Consider the following 21,834-nt stretch of genomic DNA (forward strand, 5'->3'; position numbering starts at 1 on the left):
TCACGACAGATTTCCCAAACAGATGAAATTATTGCAGCAGTGCAAATGCGCCTTCGCATGCCTACCGTTCAGCATCTTGTGGAAATGTTGATCCGCAGGAGAAAATACTTCGCCCACTGTTATGTGAAGGGTCGACAAAGTGAGAACTGATGGTGTCAGATCGTTAGGCTACTTATTAATGCCAGTGGAATCAGATATGATTGAGAGCTGCTGTTATTGAATAATGTAGCTTGTTTGGTGACCAGGCCCAGAGCCAAATCCATCGGTCAGGGTTTCTCCTGCATGACCCTAAACACGCTTGTTTTTAGTTGTAGCTCACAGAGAGACAGGGAGGGAGAGGAAGGAGAGGGAAATTAGATTAACTGTAGGCTGTGTTTTTCTCTTTTTCCGTTTGGGGTTTGCCAAAGTCTTGTTCGGCGTATGTGTTTGTACATTTGCATTTATTAATTTACTAGGCTATTGTTACTATAGGCTACTAATAATTATAATAATAATAATAATAATTAATAAGAAGGTTGCACTGTTTTGCTGAAACATTAAATACCGAGAGTTGTTTATATAGTAACCAATCTCCCAACAATTCAAAATAGCTAATATTTCAGATATAATAATAAATCAACACATAGCCTATTTAAAACTACATTACGTTTTTAGTTGTTTTGTAACAGATGCATGAATAGCCTATATAAGCCTATTATTTATACGCTATGACAACAAAATGTATGTATTATATATTATAGGCCTATTATAAAAATTATATATTAACTGTAAATGTATGAAGGAGTGTTTATGTTTGTCGTGCGTGCGCCCTTAAAACAAATATAACGGCTTTTTTTATGTATATGTTGCTGTTGTGTTGCTATTTCTTAATGGACAGTTCTGGTTTTCCTCCAGATGATTCAATTTGTATTGGATATTTTCATTCGAAAGGAAAGAAACATTATGTCAAAGAGAAAGTCAGAGAAATAAGCTGTAGAAAACTCGCTTAACATTTAAACTCTTTTAGCTCAAATGTTATGGGTCATTATAATAAACTAGGCCTATTCATAGGCTTAAAGTTTTATCCGTTTAGCCAAAACTGAGCTGAAATATATTTGCCCACACTGTGCTCCATGCTGGGATACAAATTCCTTTGTTCTTGTCCTTTTCTCAACCATATATCTATTCAGAACAGACCCTGTAGAAACACATTAAACCACGCATAAATTGGGAGAACTGAGCGCATATGTTTGTCCCGAAATATTAACTTTCCGGAACCAAATGAATTTAGATACTTGAATTACCGTTTTTTAATTCTGATTAAGCTCCTGTTAGTAAGTGTGCACGGGCACATACAGTCCTTTATTTTCACAGAGCAACTATGCCCTCTAGTGGCAATAATGTGCACCCCTCATTAATTTTGCATTCTTTGAAATAGCGGGATGCATTCATGTTTCTTTTTTTGCATTCGCGTCTATACACTTTGAAGCCTATCTGTTCATAATCTAAAACGAGTGTTGCAACGAATGCATGACTGAAATTAATTACGTTGATAATCCTTGCTGCATTTTGTTGTAACATCAACAAATATTGTCAGCTTTAAGGTTTGTGGAAACCTTAGGAGTGGAAATGCATTTCGAGAATAAACGTGACTTTCAGTGTAGGCCTACTGGGGGGTCGATGCCGCTTTAGTCTCACAATCAATACATCGACCAGACGCCCCGCAAAAAGTGTCTACGTTTTTGTGTGCAAGTACAGACACAAAGAAACAGTGAGGTTAGTTTCAAAGAGAAGGGCAATAACAGTCCTATACCATAAACTCATTTAGACCAGACGTCTAGCTCTTCTATTGCTTTATTGGACCCAATTTCTTCCTGCTCTAAAGCTATTCTTGGTACAGGTTTGACGATAAATTGGGGTTCCTTGCAACACCTTTTCCTAATCATAAACTTTTTTTTCTGCAATATTCTCTAACAATGAATCTCTAGTTTGTGTTCAGCATGAAAGACAATGAGGCTGATCGCATATCACTGAAATGTATAATATCAGCAGAATACATAAGCAGTACGCATGTCGAACTTGAAATTTATTTGTAAAGATTGGTCTAAAAAGGAAACATATTATCACAGTAAGTGCACGAGTTGAGTATTCAACAAAGCTTGTCTACACCCAAATTCACTATACAGCACTGAAGACAATTGAGCTTCACTGTGACCAAAATAAAAGACATAAAATAGACCAAAAGGGAGTTCGTTTTACTTATATAATTTAGACCTTTTGATGCATCTAACACGCCAACAAAAGCTTCAACGAGAAATACACTATTTTAGTAAGGAGAAATTCGAAATAAGTGATTGAATACACGATGTCCAATTTAAAAAGAAAGAAATTAAAGGCACAGTAAATTATTCATGTGGCTCCATGAGGGTGAAGAGTTTTTACATGCATTATGGACAAAGTAAAGATCAGCAGATTAAGAACTATCAGATCACCATATCCTAATTTCCTATAAGACATTATTATTATGAGTAATGGTAGGTAACCACTAATGCTGAATTTTAGCGTGCAAAAGAAAAAACTGAATTCTCAGATCTTGTAAGAAATTCTCCACCACGGTTCTGGGAAATAGATTTTAGGGCGTTTTACGCCAAATGTAATATTTCAGAAATCGTTGTGAAATACCCATTTATTTCAAGTCACTCAAATAATTATTTGGACTCAGAATATATATATATATATATATATATATATATATATATATATATATATATATATATATATATATATATATATATATATATATATATAGCCTATATATACAATATATACAATTAAATAGAATATGCCAATTCAAGCTTGAGTAACTCAGCAACAACAAAAAAATAACAAAAGTTGTATCCTAATCCAAGCATATGTTAAAGGGACGCACATTCGCTGAGTTGAAGCACGCTTTCACTAAGGATCTTTACCGCTCCTCTCTCGGTTCATCTTCTTCATTTTCATTCTTCTGTTCTGAAACCAGATTTTAACCTGCCGCTCTGTTAAACTCAGGATTCGTGCGACCTCATAGCGACGATCCCTCGTTAAATACATGTTATAAAGGAACTCCTTTTCCAATTCCAGAGTCTGATATTTTGTATAGGGACAACGTTTCTTTCTTGTTGATCTCGCATGGATCCAGTTTGCAGCAGGGTTGCCTGAAAAGAAAGAAACAAGCTAAAGAAAGTATAATAATAATAATAATAATAATAATAATAATAATAATAATAATAATAATAATAATAAAAATAATAACAACGTGAAAAGAAAACCATACACATAAGCTTAACTTCCACGAGGTATAAGTTCATATTTAACCACCACAATATTGTGTAATTGGTGTTAAACATTAGTGTGAATGTAATTATTTCCAAAGTTTCTTTTTTAACGGCCACTACACCGATGAAGGCCAGTGGTAAGAGCCCGGACACTTTTATAGGTTTGTAAAACCTCCAGTTTAGGACAGTTCGACAGTTGTAAATCACAGGGCAATTCATTTTACTTACTTGGGTCAAGTTGTTGTTGTTGCTGTTTTTCGTCTTTAGGTTCGCCGTGGCTCGAAGTATCATTTTCAACTCTTTCTTCAGTAGTTTTGTCTACGGATACAGCGCTGCAGCGAAACTCGGGAACCACCGGCGTCGCTGCTTCAAACGCGGTGCTTTCAGTCCTTTTCAAGGGTAAACTTTCAGTCTTTGTACCGCTGAGCCGAGTGTTGGAGTGGAACCCCGATAAAGAGATATGGTTCGAGACTGGCTCTATCCAGGAGCGGACGTATCTGTTCTCAGAAAGATGGGTCTGGTTGACGTATGGATGGTAAATACCGGACACTGCAGCAGAAGAGGGCTGATGAACCGAGGACCAGGACGTTGGGAACACGGCTGACTTGGGAGCGAAGCTGCACGAGGAAAAGTCCGCATTTTCGCCCACACCTGACGGCCTCGCGGTGTGTGAACCCTGGACATAACGCGCTCCGTACACATCATCCGTATCGTGCCCCATAATAGAGTCCACATAATAGCTACTGAGAGCTGAACTAGTCGACATTTCTGGATCCCTTCGAACTCATATAAAACGTTACTCTGTTTCCGAAACCTTGCCTCTGAACAATCATAGTATTTTTGCTGCCTTCATCTTCAGTGATTGGTTGCATGAATCACGTGATCATATTTACTAATACAGAGAGTAAATCAGTCCTCTGATAACGGTATGGTTGATTTTGTACTCTTAAAAAAAGACAAGTTATTTTTTTCTGAACTATAGTGATATTCTGCATTCATCTTTTTCTTTAAACTACGTTTGTTTCTTTTTTTAATAACAAGGTCAGATTAATGCACCCATTTATGTGCACTCACTATTACCTTAACAAACCATTCCAGCCGTGTAAAATCTTGCAAAAATTTCGGCATAAGGTATGTCATTGTCTAGCCTTGTAAAGTATTTTATAGAGTACCGAGTTGCAAGTCCTCGTAAAATAAATGTAATAACATGCTGTAAAACAACGAATCACCACAGCCTCACAGATTCTCATATTTTATAAACTACTTTAGTGTTAAGATCTGTTATGCGGTCTTTGTAAGTTTGATGCTGACTGTTAGGTGTTGTAAGATTGACACTGGAAGAAACATTTGTATATTTTTGGTACTTATTCAAAAGAGAGTCATATTATTTTATGTGTATCAATAAAATTTTTATGAGGTGCATTTGATTATGTAATGTTCCCTTAATAAAACAGACTATTGGTATTTCAAAGTGTCTTGACTACGTGTTTATCATTAATAAAAATAATAATATAGCAATATTCAGATATTATTAAAATAACAATCTAGCCTACGTCGAGATTGAATTAGTGATAGTAAAAATGTTAATCTACCGAAATAATAGAATTTTCTATATAGATAAAATAGAATATATAATTTGTGTAAAAAGGAATTAAGTCAAGGGAAATGTAAACACAAGGAAAATATAGACGAATGCATTACATATTTCGTCTTAATTTGAGAAGATAATTTGTGTGAAGAAAACAACCTGGTGTTATGTTGTCGACAAGTTGTCACTGAGAGCTCAGCCGTTACAATTTCGGTCAAAATGATAATCTGTGTTTCCATCTGTGACCACACACTTGTCTTGAACACATCTGAGCATGGCTACAGAGGTGTATGGCATTGTGTTTGTGTGCGCACATTATAGAGAGTGAGTGGGCGATGCTAGAAATATACTTTTTTTTTAGACGCGTGGAAGGATAGGTATTAAAAGACGAAAATAATGAAATCTGCATGACAACTTTTAAACAAAATGTTGTTTATGAATGTATGGGATGACGGACCAAATAATTTTCACCTATAGTCTACCAAACCTCTATGTGCTACTGATTTGCCTGATTTGGATTTTTTTTGGCGTATCATAATTTGAAATGTGGGATATTGACGCTGAAGTTTGTAGGTTATAGGGTTACATTTTCGTATTTTGAATTACGTTAAGGTTTTATTTAGAAAAAAATATATATTTATTTTTTGGGCTTACAAAAAACGTTTTTTTGTTTTTCAGAACATAGCAGTCCATTTCTGATAATCATAACATACAATGTCTGTTTCATTTTTCAAATAAACCTTAAATGACATGTACCCCTATTTGTAAATTAGTTTGTATTGGCTAATCTATCTTTGAAGAAGAAAAAAATATTTATCTCTGTAATTTATCTTTAGGGGGTGTGTTTGTAAGGGGGAGGGGCGAGACATGATCTTTATTAAGCTGTGATTTAGAAAGCCTATACAAAATATTACACCAAAACCCTATATGACATTATCGATTTATTAGACCACTTAACACATGCCACAAACATGCACTTATACAGATATATTTAAACATCTATTATACAGAAATATTTCAACGTAATTATTTCAGATAAATGTACGTTTTCATTGGAGAAAGAATGGGAGATCATCACTTTCGAATGTGCTTTCATGTCCATTTTCACTTGGCTTTTTGGCGGCACATTTTTGCTCTGTTCCCGCTAAAATGAAACCGTTTGGAACAGCCTGTTTCTATAATCTTATATTATAAATTAAGACCTTACACCACTTGTGTACCCTGTGAAACATGTGAAATTACACCAGGCTTCACATTTCAAATGCAATCAAAAATGTAGCAACAAATGACAACGATCACAACATTGGAACGTGAAAGTAGCCAAAACAATGCACACTGCCCTCATGTCATCATTATACAGGAGAACACGGACTGACCGAAATGAGGGGGATAAGTTTTTGATCTGTACTTGTTTGCATGTTCACGAAAAAGTGAGATTGGACGTCAATTCACGGATGCGATTTTCTCTACTCATCTTCTTAAGTTTCATCCTGCGGTTTTGGAACCAGATTTTCACTTGTCTGTCAGTAAGGTTGACGCTTTTGCTTATCTCTAGACGGCGCTCCCGAGTCAGGTACATGTTGAATAAAAATTCTTTTTCTAATTCCAAGGTCTGGTGTTTTGTATATGGACATCTTTTTTTCCTTCCGCTCTTCGCGGTCAACCAGTTGCTCGTCGGTGTGTCGTTTTTGGATTCTGCAAAAACAGAAGGACAATATGTCAGAACACAGAATCAGTCAAACAAACAGGGGAAATAGTACACGTTTTCTTTCTACATAAAAACATAGACGGCATACGTTTGTTAAAACGCCTGTCATAATTAAACCTACACAGATCATTAGAAGTAACGTACTCAGTCAAAATATCTATAATAGCTAGCCCATGTGGCCCGCAAGTTACCAGTATTAAAGTGTTGATTAATTTCTACAACGTAATTTTATCGAATGGATTTTAATGTTTTGTTTCTGTTGTTTGCGTTTGGTTGACACAGGATCTTGTATTTTTATATATAGCCTAAGCCATTACCTCATGTTATAACCAATGCACTTTTATATGAAGTTTTCAGATACTGCACCAGAAACAGGACTTGACTAATCAGCTCTTCAGTCGGTGTCAAATCAATAGAACATCAAAAGATCATTAATTCTCTTGCTAAATGGATTAAGTCGCAGATACATTTCACCAATGCTGTTCTTATTTTGACCAAAGAAGAATGTCAAGTCACTTGCAACAAAAGGTATTTGATGTTAACGCGCCCTCGCAGCGCCGTTTCCTGTTAGAGCTTTTACTGCAACCTGAGAAAGACTCCCATTAAACATTACGACTTTCGGGCTGTTTGTGTTTTATATTGGGTTTTATGATGCTAGAGCGTTCGCGTTACACCAAGACGCGATTAATCCGTTTATTGTACTCACCTTTGCTTTCTCTGTGTGGCAATTCAGGGCTGGAGACAGACGCCTCAGTTGAGCAATGCTTCTCCTCCAGCGAGCTGAGTTTGGGATCTGGACTCTGCGCCGGGGAAGAGCTCCTTGTGTCCCGATCGAGCGCAAGCTTATTTTCCACCTCGACAAAGGGCGTTGACTGCGACTTTGGAGTCACCCTGTTCAGCTGCATTAACGTAGTGTTTGGGCTCATCGTCTCGTTGTCATAGTCCGGGTTTTTAGCCGTCGCGTAAGTTTGACTTAGTCTAAAATATCCAGGGACCGGGATTTCTGGACTCTCAACGGAACATGATTCGGGGATCAGGTTGGAGTACGCGGGTATCTCAGACGAACTGACCTTTGCTCTCCTGTCGGAGTACATACAACAGTTAGTCTCTTCTTTAATGCTTTGTGAAAATGTGCAGGTGGACATCTGGTTGAGAGGTTGCTCTAATCGGCAGGACCTGCTTGGATCTGCCCAGGTATCAGTTTGAGGTATGTACGAGTGGACGTTCATGCCCATGTTTTGGTGGTTTACTTCCCCCCGTTTGCCAAGAGACGGCAGGAGTCCACAGGTTTGCATTCCATAGGTTCCCATTTCTGCAGTGGCTGGCATGTACATGTTACTGCTGGAATAAAAATCTGATCTGCACGCCCCAATCAAGGAATCTACCAAAAACGTGTTTGCAGCAGGAGAGCTGTTGGGAAAGGACATTTTGGAGAGTTTCTTTTTTTAAGAAGCAGATAGGTGTCCTCTGTAAGCTGACATTACTAGCAAAACAATCCCTGTATAACCAGCGAGTCTCTCTGCAACCACATGACACTCTCACCAATGAAATTTGAAAATGGCCTTGAGACTCAGGCTCTTCCCCGTCACGTGGGCGCATTGACACATGATTTGAAGTTTCAGACGTGGTCAACAGCGACACCTAGATCAAGGACTTGAAATTGGTTTCAAGACTGCCGAGATAACGTTGTTAAATCCATTTCAGGATAACATATAAAATGAGAACTTGCACTCATATATATAGGTCTGCTGTTAAACAAAGAGCAAGAACAAGGAAAATAAATTATAGCATTTAGCACAGTCTATTTTGTATAGCTACCTTTAAATCCCAATTCAAGGTCAAGATAGGAAATATCTGAAGATTTCTCGAAGTTCACGAGGCAAAATGCAGAGGACTATGCAGAACAAAACCAGCCGGTGGACGCGGGCCTAAACACAGCTGACTCGATTAAGAGTGAAAAACAAAATTCTGATTCATCCTTTCTATGTTTGTTTTTTATCATGAATTATGTTTTAATAGACACAAATTATTTTGCATGTTTTCCACATTGACCTTTTTGTCTGACGCAAAGGAAATTCAAATGTCATTACTACTTAATACTTCATGTAATAGGCTACCTTGATTGTTGTTTGCTGCTTTTTTCAAAATTAAATAAAAGAAACCTTGAAGAAACCCTACTTGTTAAATCACAGTCCGTGCATTTTATCACGTTATCAGTCATATTATCATTATAATGAAGTGAGGTATTCGTTTAAAATATAAAATATGCTATAGCGCAAGTAAAAGGTTTGAACGGCTTTTCTGTTTTGTGTAATTAATGCAGTTCTTTCATATGAACAGAGTGGAGTTTATCAATTAGCCTAGTATGCTATTTTTCTGGTAAAATAGTCCGATATACTGTTATAAGCATTTACACATTACCTTTAGAAATACGTGCATTTTCACTCAGCGAAAACATGTTATAAGTAGTGGACTTTATATGCATCATTATTTTTTGAAGGAGTTACACCGCACTCACGATCATCAATGTGCCCGACAAACAAGACTCAAGATCTCAAAAAATAAATAAACTGTCCGCACACTTAAATCCTTTAAGCAAATTTAATCACCAAGATTTCGGTCAAATGACCATCCTCATATGCATCATTTTAAAATTATTGTGGGAAAAACAAGAATATTATTAGTAGCCTATATTGTTCGCAATAACTAAATACGCAAAACCGTATTTATCAGCATTTATAAAGGATATCATATTATCTCTGCTTAAGAACTGGATAGCCTACATTGAAAATGCGCAAGGAGAATTAAATGATATTGCATCTTTATATGCCTTTGAATTAATCATCTGCAATGTGCTTGTTACAAGTGTGTAATCTATTGTTTCAAACCAATAATATCGTCGTTATCTACACAAAATCCTAAAATATCAAATTTGAGTCATTAATTATTTTATAGAAATCTTAATTTTAGCTAAACGTAACGGCGCACGCATTTATGATTTGGATACAGCATAAGGACAAAAAGGAAGGCACGTAGGCCTATGCGCTAAATCAGTGGGTTTTCTACTAAAAATAGCAAACTGACAAATCTTCTAGACAAATAACAAATAAATACATAAATAAGAATCACTGCAGAGGACTGAAAACACACATAAACACAAAGCAGTACACATAATATTCATATTAGAAGTGTTCAAGATTAAACATGCATGATTAAACTATAATGCTAAATGCATAAATTATCTGGGTTATGAAATGATAGGCAAATACTCTAAAAAGCCTATAATTAACCTACATCTTCTAAAGAGTTTTTGGTTATTTAATTTGTTTGGTCATCTTTATGTCTAGGCTAATGCATTTTTTTAAAAATATATACGATAAGAGGATGTAGATGCGTGTACAGTATAATACATTTCATAAATAAGCAGTGGACTATAGCTATACTTTTATGATCCATGTATCAATTGGTATATTAGGAATATTTCATTGTACTTTTTTATTGTACAAACAAGCCTGCAGTCTTCCAGCGAACTGTAAAGGCTATATAACAAAGCTAAAAGATGTTCAAAAACCTTACAAAATCTGTCTGCCATAATCGGTCGTAATACGATTGCTAAATTAAGGATAACAACAAAAACGACAAATAATAATAATAATAATAATAATAATAATGGTGGTGGTGGTGGTTCTGTTAGCCTAATGTTCTCTTTATCGAAGGGGACGTTTCCAAAAAAGGGGACTGTAGAGAGGCATGCTAACCTCTGAGAGAAAATGTTTACTGATTGTCTCCTCAACTATGCAGATCTAAATATAAATCTTTGAGACTAAGAGTGAATCTCAATAAAAACATACCGCCAGTAAACGGGCGTAAAAACATTAGATTAGATCACATAACTCCGCTCAAGATCATAGTCATTGTTTTTGAGGAAAACTACACTTGGATTACACACAGTACCAGGTCCGATCATTGCTGTGAGTTCGCCCTCTCGTGGCTTCAAGCAGTATCAACAAAATGTACATAAATAAAGGGTTTGTCTATGTTAAGATTCCTTATTATTACTGGCAGAGGAATAAGCCTATTATAAAACTTACAACAATACAGTGTTAATTTGTAATTATAAACGGAATTTTCCTGTACATACTGCTGTGAGATTTAGGAAACACATTTCTAGGAAACAAAAGCTTGTAAGATTCTCCGTTTGCCTCCACTGCAAATATCGGGTTTGCATTTCCAGCATTTTCTGACTCCACTGTGGTAGCCGCTTCTTTACAGTATAGGCCTATGTCCACTGATAAGATGATAATTAATTTCTGCACCAACAGTCTTTTGGGAGCTTTTTGGTTCTTATAGCATAATCTTAAGAAAACACCACTGAGTGGCTCTAAAGCGTAAACAGTGTAGACTTTTACAGCATTGTTACCCTTGCCTAAATCCCATTTGTAGGAGAAAAACATTATGGAGGATTTGATATGTATTATATGGTTTCATTTTACACAGCATTTCACCAGGCTTAACGGCGGCTATGTGCAGTATTTAACCTATAGCATAGGAGGTATCAGTGTGAAGGCCTTTGAAGGCAGATCAGTGGGATTTGAGGGGATGCGGCGGCCATATTGGACGTGCTGCACTGCGGCGGCTCTGAGAGGGCGTAGTTTTTCAAAGAGAACAGCAAAATAGGCGCCTTTACTTATTCAATAAGGTTAAGGGTGACGACCTTGACATTACAGAAGTTCAAATAGCCTACAATATTTAATTCGACGTTCGAAGTTGTTGACGAAATCAAACTTTGTAAACCACTGTGTTCAAGACGGTTATATGTTCACGTGCTACATTTGACTTAAACAGCCAAATAAGCTTGTCGAAATGGGGTGATGTCTAACGCATAGTAGTTCAATTAGAAGACTAGTCCTCTTTTGTAAGATAACACGTAGACTATTATTAGATTTTCACTCTTATCTGTTCACATAGCACTAAGTTCTCCTCTTTCTAGACAGAAAAAAGAAAACATCTGCACCTTTTGTGTTTCAGGGCAAAGTCACAGTTGAAGTGGATAGAGGGTCCAATAGCCCCAATTTAATTTACTGCCCACAGTTTATTGTACTGTCTAGACTGCTCAAGGTTTAGTAAATAGCCTTAGTGTAAAACAACATACAGGGAAAGACATTTTTCAAAGACCTATAAAAGTTACCATTGTACATTTTTCGCTCTCCATCTCACTTTCCTTCTTCATCTGTAATAATGAAAAACAACATTCATCTGGAAAATGAGTAGGGCTAACATTTTGAAATGCAACTCTGTAAAATAATTGTATTCAATGAAAATAAATAACTGTTAAATAATGCATTCTGTTGCGCGCACTACCATACACACAGAGACGTCACAACAATTAATAAAAATCTGCAAATAATTTGCTGTATTTTTATTTAATACATAGATACATTACATGCTTCAAACGGATAAATGCATACACAGTTCTAACTCAATGTAATTATGTATTGATTTGATGTAACCAAATGTTGCTTACAATGTGAGAATGCAAAAATACAATAAATAAATACAAATACAAAGCTACTGAATTTCAATGGCATTATCACAGAGTATGAAGAGATTGTCGAGGTACCTGTTCCTGATAACTGATCATTTCCCTCACTGCGTCGGATACATTGTTGTAGATAATTTGTGCAGAATTTTAATTGCGGATAAAATGAATTTTTGATAGCAAGTATTTTGCATAGTAAAATACAGCGTTGACGTGAAAATATGTCAAGTGTCCGACGAATGGATGATGTCCCACAATCATGACACAATAGGATAGCCATTGTCTCCCGAAACGGCAAGTAGGCTATATGACTTTCAGAACAATGGATTTCCAGTGAAATACTGGAGACGATCTCGGTTCATCTTTTTCTCTTTCATCCTTCGGTTCTGGAACCAAATCTTCACTTGTCGGTCTGTAAGACTGAGCATTCTTGACAACTGCAGACGCTTCTCTTTGTTTATGTACACATTGAAAAAGAATTCTCGTTCAAGTTCTCGGATCTGGTATTTCGTATATGGGCACCTCTTTTTTCTGGACTTTGTTGCACCTACAAAAAGAAACGCAACTTGATTACATTGCAATGAATTTGAACCCTACAACTGCAGATGTTTGTGCAGATGGCATTAAAAGTTCGAGTCTATCTGACACTTCGGAATCTACTAATGCTTAATTTGTTTTCACACAAAACTTTAGTTTAATCGGCACTACAAAAACAGACAAAACACTCGGAAAACGAAAGTATGTTTAGAGAGGCAATACAACGAGACAAACACTGCTGCATGAAATAAACACAAGCACGCAAACGGCCCACACTCGCATGCACACACACACACACACACACTTCACGTCCGAACGCACGCACGCGCACACGAGTAACCCGTCGGTATAGTTTCAATTTGATTAAAGGTCTTTCGCTTTTTAGTTAAAATCTTTAGTAATAATGTTGCATTACACCGATACAAGCGACAGGCAGAAGGTTTCTAAAATAGAACAGGCTTTCTATCTAAGAAAGTGCAGTCTTTCTCGATTTAGCGATTATCATTTCAGTCTTTACAACAGTTCATAAACGAAATGTTTTGACTAGCCTATATGATCCGACGAAAGCGCCTTCCCCATAGTAAACATTTTTTACGACTGCAAAGAGAATCTTACAAGCTATATAAAAACTTTTGCATGCTTATAAAGTGCCACATAAAAGCTTTAGGGTAGACTGAACCGTGTTAGACGAGTGAACCTACTTGAGCCGTTGTTCTTTTCTTCATCGCAGGTTGATATCGAGGATTCCTCCTCCAGGGTTTCTGTAGGGGTTTGTTTGGTCTGCTCCGCGCTTTCTGTAGACACAGTGCATGCAGCATCTCCGGGGACACTTGTATCTGGCTTTTGTTCGGACTGCTCAGGGTTGGGCTTCTCCGAGTTAGCAGTCTCAAAGAACTGATCAAATTCTTGTGGAAGTACCCCGTTTCGGCCGACGTTGGTGAAGAATTTGCACGAGGAGCTATTACCACCGTGATGGTGGCTATACACGGAATCGTTTTTGAAAATAATTTCCGCTCTGTTTGTTGACTGTAGGAGATCTCGGTGCATTATCTCCTCCGTTGAATAGTACGAAGCGTAATTGCCCCTGTAATGCCATTTGCTCGGATGATCCAGTCCATAGTCCCTGAAAGTCACTTCACGAACAGGTTGGACTTGCGCTATGTTCGAAGAATAAGGGAAATTTACTTGACACGACGTCGTTTGTGGTAAAAACGACGAGACCGACGAGAAATCATGAACATAGTACGGTAAATACATATTAGATGCACAGTTGCCGCGATCATCGTAGTCGGTCATTGCTCGCTTAAGCCTTAGAGAGGAAAAATCGTCAGCTTGACTGTTAAACTTTGCCCATCTATTGCACCATATGCGTGTGGATAGGACTCGCGAGGAAGAAAAAATCGGAAACGTAGGCTGACGTGCAATTCATCTTGATCGATTCTTGAGGTAATTGTGTCATGTGATCCGGTAAAAAAAAATTACCATATATCAATATCAGTCATTAAGTGAGCGACTCATAGGTAACCGCATGAGGCAGGTCATTGGTTGCCTACATTTTTGAAACTCCCATGTTAATTCCCCCATGTGTTGCAAGACATTAGTAAACAATCACAGAAATACCACGTCGAATAATTTTTTTTAAATCATGCAAAAGGTAATTAAAAAACATTCATTGCAACGTTAAACAATGTTTTTCAAATGTACGAGATTAAGTTGTATTATTCAATTGATTTATTTTTATATTTTTCTAGGTTTCCCAACCACTTAACCTCACGGCCAAAAGAAAAATTTTGAATATGAAGCAAAATTGCAATTTTTGAGTCTCTCTCTTTATAGCATGCCCGGAAATTGAGATTTGCAAGCCTTAAGATGAAAAAGCACTGTATTGTTAAACACGTTTTATACGCGTGTGTTATTATAAGAATTGCTGCATCTCTTTTGTTAACCTTTAATATACTATTTTACTGAAATTCTGGGAAATTTAAAGTCCATATCCTGTTATACCTTAGGCTACATACGAAACATGCCATAGGAAATAATGAAAAAGAGAAAGGGGAAAAAAGAAAATACGATTTGAGAGGTGAGACAGAAAACAAGAGAAACGTAATGCAGTTCACCAAATATAGTTATTTGTTGTGATGCAGCGAAAACAGATTTCCTGTTTATTCTGCACAGTCTACAGAAAGTACAAATTTAGTCACGATGTAAACATTGTACAAGAATGCTTATCCAAAAAACGACAAAGGGCAACGTATAATAAAGTGTAATAACATTTATAACTGTACCTTTCTGTTTTAGCTTGAAGTAAAATCTGCATTTAGTCCGATTTAGTATCCCAGTAGTAAGGCTTGTAACGAACACAGTTATCAAAAGGAAGAGATACACTGATTCACACTGCCAAGTACAAAACAACTGTTCTGGCTTTGAACGTCTGTGGTCTGAGACAATGCGCAGCCGGCAATCACCAATAACCATCAGCCAAATCATTTTATTGCATAGACAAAAGGATGTGCTATGGTGTACTGTCCTGGGTGGAGGTAAACTGTGACTGCTACATTCCTACCGAGAGACTGTGAAAACTGCATATTTACCGCTTTGTTTTTCCTCCAGATATCTACGTCTCATAGTTATATACCATAACACACAAAGCTGGCGTTGTTACGCTTATAAAACAAATAAACAACCAACGTTATTAGGCCTATATTATTTTGTACAGCCTGGTGTTTTTTTTAAAGTCTGGTTTATTTTTATTATATATTTTTTTTTAATCTGGTAACATGCAAATAGCAGCCTAACCATAATGTTATCTTTAGTTAATTTAAGCACAGCTCGTGGATTCGAAATGAGAACTTAAATTTGCGGGGTAACACTCAAGAAACGCTTTATTTAATTTTCACAGTTTTACAATTTCATTTTTATTTTCGTAAATAGAAGCTGTATCGCGCTTTCTTAACAAAGAACGCGTGGCCTATCTTGTATCTTGCGATACATACTTTTTCATTTGTTGCTTCTTTATTCTCGGTAGAACCCAAACGTTTTAGAGCCCAACAAAATATGACCCGTTTACCAGTCGATGTCCAAAGATTTTTTTTAAACAGCAAAAAAAAAAAAGAACAAAAAAAAAAGAAAGGAAATAAAACAATCTTTCGCAATAATATGAAGCTAACTTTGTTATTAAGTGGTAGCGCATCAAAAAAGTTATGTCCCGCGGTTTGGCCATATGTGAGAGCTAAAAAATGCTTCTTGCTAACTTTAATGTGCAAAGTACTCTTAGTAGAAAAAAGTCAGTGAAAGAAAGCCACTAACTTGACCTTAACTTTGTATTGGCGCCCCCAGTTTCTACAGCGGTCGCAGGGCGTCTGGCAGAGCCCTCAAGATATTTACTCTCCGCTTGCTTTTAACTTTTAAAGGAATTATCAAGACAAATAACTTGGACCAAACTTACCTTTGTATTATTGATTAGTTGATTGAATGATTCATTCACTCATTCATTGACAGGTAGAAAATATTTATTTTAAATGAAAATAATGATAATACCGGATGAAAATACTTAAACACAGTTGGTGAAAGTGTACAGGGCAGCCATGCCTATGTTTAGTCTGCAGAGAGTAAAGATTTTGTTAGGTAAATATATCGGCATATATAGCTATAATAAAAATAAATATTAAAGGCCTATCTGATTTTATTTACTCATTACTACTAGGCTACTTTTTGTCAAACTACTCTTAAATTATTAATCAGAATTATTTTCATTTCAAACCTAATAAACTATAATTGTACCACATTGTTTACCAAAATGCCTTGCAAATAAACAGAATGGGATGTATATAGAAAACACAGAATATGTGCATTAAAAATGTGACTTACAAAGTATATAATACATGGTATTATCACATATGTCCATGTATCACATGTTTATCATGCTGGTATTAAAATATAGGCACGTTTTCGTATTTGGTATAAGATATTCGCAACTAAGATAATACTAATCCCTTTTTACCTGTTCCGTACACTCTCTTTTCAAATAATTCCAATGAATAATCAGCAAATTCGTTTGTAGGAATAAGAACATTTGACCATATTTTGAGATTATTTCTTAAAGCTACATAAAAAGAGCTACATTTATAACACATTTTTACATTGTGTAAGTCTACGATACATTTCTACAAATACTGTTAAAGATAAGTTTAGTCGTACATTTTCCCTTTACATACACCCTTAATGCATAAACAGTTACAGCACTTAGTTTTCTATTTAAATTCCTAGTTTAATTCAATAAGAAAATATAAAATAATATAGATTCACAGAAGAAAGATCGAACTTGAGCTTGGACTTTATTAGAATCACCCACTTAATTAAAACAGACACATATCACACAAGAATGCAGAAGATTAATATAATGCAGAATTTACAGGAACACTTAATAAATATTACACATCAGTTTTGATTAAAAACGTAACAAAAGTAAAATGTACGATTTCAGATCGCAAGATACAAATTAGGTTTTATCAAAATGTATTAAAAATGTAATGCCTCCCAGTTATATGTTAGCAGCCCAGTGTAGTTTTAAATGATTTCATGAATTAAATATTCACGTCTCTAAATTTGCTGCTGTTCTAAACTACAAAGCATTCTTTTTTAGGCTATATAAAGCAAGCTAACATTACAACTTTGGAATTCTTGTTTTTCCACCAAAAACATACACCAGACACATAAATGCAGCAACTCTATATGCCAAATAAATATCAATTTCAATATTTTCCACTTGTACATTAAATTACATTTCATGGGTGTTCGGGAGAAAATCGTTTCCAGATTTGGTGGACTAGCAAGAAAAGTCTCTTGTATGAATGATGTCACCACCTAAAAAACAAACCCTACAATTGTTGAAGGAAAAAAATTAGTATATAGTGAAGGTATGATCGCGCATCATAAGTCTTTTTTTCTTCATCCTGCGATTCTGAAACCAGATTTTCACTTGCTGATCACTCAGTTCCAATCTGTCCGAAAGCTCCTTTCGTTTCTGTCGGTTTATAAATTCATTTATCATGAATTCGTTCTCCAGTTCGGCTAACTGTGGCTTCGTGTAAGGTTTTCTCTTCTTTCTTGATCTCACCTGTGAGGGACACCATGGTAGTCCTGGGGAGGAGAAAAAAATGAATATACACTCATCTTCATTCATGTTACTGAATCAGCATCTTCATCTAAAGACGTTGACTCTTAAAGACAACCACAAATCTGTTGACCCAGGTACATTTAAATGCTATATAGTGGAGCGTATGGAATCAGACAGTATTGTGTGAAAACAAAAGATCTGAAAAATTAAGAGTGGCTGAAATAGCTTGCCCATAACTGAACAAAACAAACATGAAAGTGCGTATATAGCACGAATGTATTTATCGTGGAATTTATACGCAAAAAAAATTTTTTTACGTGCATATGTGTTTACAGTGCTTTTTTTTTTTTTTTTTTTTTGCGTATAAACTGCACGATAAATACAATTCGTGATATAGGTACGCATTTTCATGAATGGGTTGAATAAACACAAGTCTACATTGTAAAAAACGCTGAAATCAAGGTCACAGAATGACATAGGCATGGGTCAAGGAAGAAGTTGCGTACCATCGGAGAAGGCTGACCTAGTCTGGCTGCTCAGTGATGGTTGGACTGGAGGCTTTGAAGCATCAGGCTGGTCAATGGAGGTCAGTTCAATCGCCTCAACCCTGTTCTGCTGTCGCCTTTCCAAGTTTGTATCTTCGATACTGACAGAGCTCTGCTCTCCTGCGTAAGCTGCATTAGGTCGACTTGGCTCCTCTGATTTGTGGCTGACATCTTGGAAGTAGTACCTCCCGGATTCCTCCAGTGAGCCCTTTTTGAGGCTAGCGCTCACAGCGGCTGAATTGCTGAAAAACGGCTGAGCGAAGCCACTGTAGGCGCGGCTCTGGGCCGGAGGAGTGCACGCATTTGGAGAAGTCCACGGGAGCGAGCACACCTCACTTCTACTGTAGGACATCTGCGGAAGGCCAGATAGATGGACCCCATTGCCTCGCAGGTTTTGGAGGTACAGAGAGTCGGGAGAGTGAAAATTCAAAAGGGGAGCAACATAGCCAGAGCTAAGGAGATTGTGCTCGCACATTTCTCACGAGCTCGCCCGAACGCGTCTTAAAACGTTTTTAGTTACCCCTAAAGAATACGAGCAAGGTAATTGTTGATTTGTTAATGCACCATCACGTGATATGCAAAGTCAAATGTTTAGCCACGCCCACGTGACTAGAAGTGCTGCAAAGTCAGAAAGAAACGCATATGAAATAACAAATAGCTTTAGTTTCCTTGAACAATTTTTCTTGATGCAACTGTAACTACTGCCATTATTTTTCATAAAATCAATAAAAATCCCCAATAATATAGCCTACCTTTGTCCCTAATTGTCCTTATTTATTTAAAAATCATTTTGCTGTAATAAAAGGTAATCAGAAAACCCTTACAGTTCTCTAAAATACTACCTCACATAAGCATTCAGATATATTTTATTAACAATTAAGGCTACAGAGTGAGATTCGTGCCACATGAGCCTTACGGTGGCAAACAATACATACCATACAAATGCATAACGTTCTGTTATAATACAACATCCAGCAAAGCTGCTTCTAAACAATGTGTATTGTGAAAAGCGAAATACAAATAAATATTTAATTGTTAACCGACCAGTGCTATAATTTACTTTGTGTGTAAATTACACACACACGCACACACACACGCACGCACGCACACACACACGTCATCAATTTGTAATAAAAAACATTACAATGCTGCATTTCTGAGGACTTTCAAAAGAGCCGCGTTTGTGTTATTTCGTAAACGCAACTGCCACATTATATATATATTGTACCATATATTATGATCACAACTGCCAAATTTTCTATACATTGTAGCCTAAAATCTTTAATGAGGTCATTGCTTCTGTCTAAATGAATACAGCTAAAAAAAAACAGCTAACTGCACGATTTGTAGGCTACATTGTAAAACGTAATCATTTGACTTAACTTAAAAAGTGAGGAAACCCGTTAAAATTATTTAATTTCATGCGTAGGCTAATTGAAAAATAAAGTTAAGGGGAATTGTTAAGTTCACATAACTTAGTTTTTCAATTGAATACGGTTTTTTTATACAGTGTATTATTACCTCAGTACTGTACATTTCTGACAAATGGACATTTCTTTGACAGTCACCTCTAATAACAGATTACTCTGAATTGTAATGTAGAAACATGCATTTTCCGTAAAGCTGATTTGAAACAATAAGTATTGTGAAAAGCGATACACAAACAAATGTGAAATAAACACGAGTGGGAAGCCAAATAGAGCTTATAATGCTTTTAAAAAGTGTACTGTTTTTAAGCGAAACTTTGAAAGGCCATCTGTAAACGTTAAACTCACAAACGTGTTTACACTTTTTTTTGGTGTAAACGAAAAAGGTTTTGATATTTTATAACTTTGATACAGTATTATACAATTGTAAATAGCTAGCCTACTAATTAATTTTTTTTAAGATTTCGTCATTGATTGGCTGATAGGCCTATCTAAATTCGTTTAAAAAATACATTGAGGGAAAACTTTAAAGTCGGTTGGTCTTGAGGTGTCGAGCTATCGGTGCAAGAAATTAAACATAGATGTCGTCGGATAATCTTAGTTGCCGGTTTCTAAAATTTCAGAGTAGGGTCAGGGTATGCAAGTCAAATTTGATCTTACCTAAAGGTTTGTCCAGATGATCCAAAACACGTTTCAAAGAAAGTGCACATATGAAGGAGCAGACAAAATGACTATTATAAACAGGCAATTTCCGGAAAGTGTGGAGACAGTACAACCTCCCACTTTTTTACGAATCCAGTAAATGCATGAAAACATTTAAAATGGGATTGCTTTAGACTGTCACGTTCTGTTGCGTGTTGAAAACACAGAACTCTCACCCGTTCAAACTTTTAAGATATTTAGCCTACATGGAAAGGATATAGCCTACATCAGTACTATAGTTCAAGGTCAAAGTCCAGACGAAGATTTACCAAAAACAAGTCCAAGTGCATTTAATTAGACAGAAAAACAGAAGAAAAAAAACAGTTTAACAGTTTAATTCTTTTCAAATTAATTTAAAAAGGCAGATACTTTGATGAAACAGCGTCGTTTTTAACAGCTGAAATCAGTATGACAGAGAACTATAAACATTTTCTTTAAAAGTGTAAGTGCCGTCGTTGTTAAAGCCTTTGTACGAATTCGCCAACCAATTCGGCAAAACACAAAAAAGGCTAGGAATTATTATTACTGTGTTGAGATTTCTCAGCCCTCCGATGGAAGTGTTTTCTTATGTTGGATTGCCCGTTTTTCCCAATTGTGACAGCTAACCTTTATATTACATATTTATTCAAAACTCACAGCGCCATATTCTCTTTTAAATGGTCATAGCAGTTGAAAAAATTCTCAAAATGCTTGACATTTTTTAATACAAACAGTATTTCTTGGATTAAAAATGATCTTAATGCAAGGCACATGCTGACCTATAGATGGCGACGCCGCTTCATGAATTTGTGGCAAGTATTATTCATGAGACCAACCGAAGTCAAGGTTTAGTCTGACAATGTGTCTCAAGGTCACGGAGAACACCCAGTTTCAAAAGAAGATGATTCAAATATATATAGGTTTTTAAATTGAAAGGTAACAAGATTTGTGAATTGTGTATTATTATTTTTTTTGCTAACGGTGTCTTTTTTGCTTTTTTGATTTGATTATCAATCAATCAATCAATCGATAAAATAACCAACTTAATTTGGCTGCTCAATCAAAATAACTGATATATATAACTAATATTCACATCAACTAATTTGGACACCATTGTGAAAAATACACACCATTGCAAGTCTCAACAGTTGTGAAATACATGCTATTAAGAATATCAATCCTATAGTCTACTGAATTCATTCGTTATAATCAAAGTAGGCCAACATAAAATTGTAGGTCGACTGTCAAATAGCCTACTAAATTCAAACAAACACGTGGCATGGACTGGGAAAGCGCTTTTTTGGCAAATGATTCATTGTTGAATGAATAGTGTAGCTGCAATGACAATAAACTAAATAAAATGCATGCATATCTCTCTGAGTAATGCAAATGCAAGC

The 21,834-nt window shown here is 36.1% G+C and overlaps 4 protein-coding genes across 4 annotated transcripts; all 4 read right to left on the bottom strand.

Annotated features, from left to right (window-relative positions):
• Positions 1 to 2,828: 2,828 nt before the first annotated feature.
• hoxd9a (homeobox D9a) lies at positions 2,829 to 4,110 on the bottom strand. Its single transcript, XM_077206954.1, has 2 exons — positions 3,525 to 4,110; positions 2,829 to 3,176 (listed from the first exon to the last, which is right to left on the bottom strand). Exons 1-2 carry the CDS (start codon positions 4,060 to 4,062, stop codon positions 2,935 to 2,937), a joined length of 780 nt encoding a protein of 259 aa, XP_077063069.1. The 5' UTR covers positions 4,063 to 4,110; the 3' UTR covers positions 2,829 to 2,934.
• Positions 4,111 to 5,812: 1,702 nt separating this feature from the next.
• Positions 5,813 to 8,106, bottom strand: hoxd10a (homeobox D10a). The gene is made up of 2 exons (XM_077206944.1): positions 7,299 to 8,106; positions 5,813 to 6,579 (listed from the first exon to the last, which is right to left on the bottom strand). Exons 1-2 carry the CDS (start codon positions 8,017 to 8,019, stop codon positions 6,305 to 6,307), a joined length of 996 nt encoding a protein of 331 aa, XP_077063059.1. The 5' UTR covers positions 8,020 to 8,106; the 3' UTR covers positions 5,813 to 6,304.
• A 3,988-nt stretch (positions 8,107 to 12,094) lies between these two features.
• On the bottom strand, positions 12,095 to 14,128 carry hoxd11a (homeobox D11a). Its single transcript, XM_077206945.1, has 2 exons — positions 13,370 to 14,128; positions 12,095 to 12,678 (listed from the first exon to the last, which is right to left on the bottom strand). Exons 1-2 carry the CDS (start codon positions 13,962 to 13,964, stop codon positions 12,446 to 12,448), a joined length of 828 nt encoding a protein of 275 aa, XP_077063060.1. The 5' UTR covers positions 13,965 to 14,128; the 3' UTR covers positions 12,095 to 12,445.
• Positions 14,129 to 17,003: 2,875 nt separating this feature from the next.
• On the bottom strand, positions 17,004 to 18,937 carry hoxd12a (homeobox D12a). The gene is made up of 2 exons (XM_077206948.1): positions 18,291 to 18,937; positions 17,004 to 17,807 (listed from the first exon to the last, which is right to left on the bottom strand). The coding sequence occupies exons 1-2, from the start codon at positions 18,802 to 18,804 to the stop codon at positions 17,569 to 17,571; spliced, it is 753 nt and encodes a 250-aa protein (XP_077063063.1). The 5' UTR covers positions 18,805 to 18,937; the 3' UTR covers positions 17,004 to 17,568.
• Between the last annotated feature and the right edge of the window lie 2,897 nt (positions 18,938 to 21,834).

Source organism: Siphateles boraxobius, unplaced genomic scaffold, assembly GCF_051911475.1.
Source record: "Siphateles boraxobius isolate OS27281-9 unplaced genomic scaffold, OSU_SipBor_1 59, whole genome shotgun sequence".
Classification (NCBI taxonomy): Eukaryota; Metazoa; Chordata; class Actinopteri; order Cypriniformes; family Leuciscidae; genus Siphateles; species Siphateles boraxobius.